At 48.9% G+C, this 2,352-nt stretch overlaps 1 protein-coding gene across 1 annotated transcript; it reads left to right on the top strand.

Annotated features, from left to right (window-relative positions):
* Window positions 1–561: 561 nt before the first annotated feature.
* LOC110225731 (uncharacterized protein At3g60930, chloroplastic-like) lies at window positions 562–1,807 on the top strand. The gene is made up of 2 exons (XM_021015698.1): window positions 562–1,038; window positions 1,112–1,807. Exons 1-2 carry the CDS (start codon window positions 562–564, stop codon window positions 1,805–1,807), a joined length of 1,173 nt encoding a protein of 390 aa, XP_020871357.1.
* Window positions 1,808–2,352: the final 545 nt, after the last annotated feature.

Genomic DNA, 2,352 nt, shown 5'->3' with positions numbered 1-2,352 from the left:
TTATCTCAGATCACAACCCGAGGCCTGCGCCATCTTATAGGGATTCTTGTCCGGAGTATTGAGACGGTCAATATTGTTGACCTTAGCCACTTAAGGAATCTCCTAGAGGTCCGGTGCATACCACGCCCTGTTGAGAGGTTTTACATATCTCCGAGGCCAAATAGGAGGGTTATCGGTGGTTTCCCGAGCAAGGATTGGAAGTATACCGAGCACTTCTTCTACGTAGCTTTGGATGAATATAGTGTCCACGAGGACTACTTAGGGAAAGTTGTTGAAAAGTGGAGAAAAATTGGTATTACACCCGAGGCCGTATATGCTGTTTTATTTTGCTTTAATCTTTTCGCTGACCGTTTTCTTGTTCATGCAGATCGGAACCCGTCATTTCTCGAAGACGTTCCCGAAGGCTTTCTAGATCTCCACGACGAACTGATAGCTCGGAAGTGCGATTGGACGAAACACTTCTCCCGAGGTAGAATTGAGAGAGCCCTGCGTTTGCTGCACGGAACTCCTTGCCAGTCTTCTTCGGAATCATCTGACAATCGCCTAGATCATCTCATCGAAATGCAAGGAGCCGCGCAGTCTTTGAGGGCAAAGAAAGCTGCCGAAAGAAGAGCGGCCGAGGAGAAAAGGGTTTTAGAGGCGACTTTTAGACCGCCAACTCCACCTGAGATTAACAACGATCCAGAGGTTGCCAATGGTACCGAGGCGATTGAGGAGGCTCGGGATATTGCAGCTTCGACTAGACCTGAGGCCTCTAATAACGTTTGGCCGAATACAGAAGTTCCCGAGGCAGTGGGGGCTTTAGCGGTCGTAGCTCTGGGTGCCGAGGCAAAGGCTAAGACGAAAGGGAAGAGGTCCCGAGGTGATAGCTCGGGAGGACGCATGAAGGAGAAGAGGAGCCGTAGTGAAGCTCCAATCTACAAGGATAAGATAGCTTCCGCTAATCTTGTCGCTTCTTGTTCGGGTCCACTACTTTCCGCTCCCGAGGCCTTGTTGGAGGCCCAAAGCTACCGTGAAACCGCTGCTGGATTTCTGAAGGTATCGATTCGCTCCTGACGTGTTTTACTATCGTTTCCATATTCTTTTGCTGATGATTCCCGTTTCATTTCAGGCCTTTCACTCGATGAATTCCATGGTTCGAGCCTATGATTCTGGGGCTTGGAAATCCGAGCTGGCTCGTGAGAAGTCGGAGATATCCCGAGCCGAGGTTGAGGCTAGGATTTCCGAGGCGATTGTGGCTAGACAGGAAGCCAAGGCGTTGGCCAAGGCCGAGAAGGTGGAGCGGTTGAAGGCGTCGGAGGACAACCTACGAACTCAGAGAAAGCTCGAGGCCGAGATTTCTCGCCTACATCGGTTATTTACCGAAGAGAAGGTTCTCCGGGAGAAGGAGATCATCAGGGAACGGAGGGCTCCCAAGAGGGAATTTGCCGAGAAGGTCGGGGCTATCGAGGAGAAGATGGACCAGTATGGGAAGGTATCCGCGCGCTATATGTACTTTGTGCAAGCGTGGGCCAACGCCGAGCTGATAGCTGAGCTGGAGGAAGGGAAAAAGGTAGAGGATGAGAAGGTAGAGGTCCTTCAATGGACGGCTGAGTATGGGGATGCCGAGGAAGAGTACGTCCGTCTCGGGACCGAGCTGCGAGAGGACTTGAAATTTCCTCCGGTTTACCCGGACTCTGTCGATGACAGCTTCGAGAACCGATCGATCGAGGGCACCGCGGCCGCAATAGGTGTTACTGACCAGATGGGTTCGAACCGAGATACCGAGGCAGCTCGAGTCTCGCCAGTTAACCAAGATTCGATCTGATCCCGAGATGTCTTTCTATCCTGGAAATGGAAATTCTCTTTTGCCTCTTTTTTTTTTTTTTTTTAAGTTTCTTTTGGTGAAAACTTGTGCCTAGATGGCTTTATCCATTTAATATGAATGTTCTTTTCAAGTGCTTGACTTGTCTTGTTTACCTTGAGATGTTTCTGAACCAAATTCGATACCAGTGTTGAGTATAACTGGTTTTCGTAAATCTGGCTTATTCATCGTGAAGTAAATCTTTCCGAACAGTTTTAACTTCCGAATCAAGAAAACGGAGTACGCACCAATGTCGATATAATTGGGTCTCGGTAAAAATGACTTTCGGTTAAGTAGAAGTTAATTTTCGGGACTTTCAACGGATTACGTACCTTAGGTTCTTAGCGATAATATTTCCTTAGATGCATTGCGTTCCAGGATTTAGGTACCGCTTTGCCGTTCATGTTGATGAGTTCGTAGACGCCAGGACGGATCACCTTTGTGATCGTGTAAGGTCCTTCCCAATTTGCGCCGAGCTTACCTGCGTTCTGTTCGACAGTATTCTGGAA

This window comes from Arabidopsis lyrata (genome assembly GCF_000004255.2).
Source record: "Arabidopsis lyrata subsp. lyrata unplaced genomic scaffold ARALYscaffold_8, whole genome shotgun sequence".
NCBI classification, from domain to species: Eukaryota; Viridiplantae; Streptophyta; class Magnoliopsida; order Brassicales; family Brassicaceae; genus Arabidopsis; species Arabidopsis lyrata.
The sequence above is the reverse complement of the archived record's forward strand: the minus strand, read 5'-3'. Positions and strand labels throughout refer to the sequence as shown.

Coding starts and splice junctions, on each gene's coding strand:
- LOC110225731 (XM_021015698.1), top strand. CDS start 562: ATGCAAGGAGCCGCGCAGTCTTTGAGGGCAAAGAAAGCTGCCGAAAGA. Junction 1,039..1,111: donor CCGCTGCTGGATTTCTGAAG/GTATCGATTCGC, acceptor GTTTCATTTCAG/GCCTTTCACTCGATGAATTC.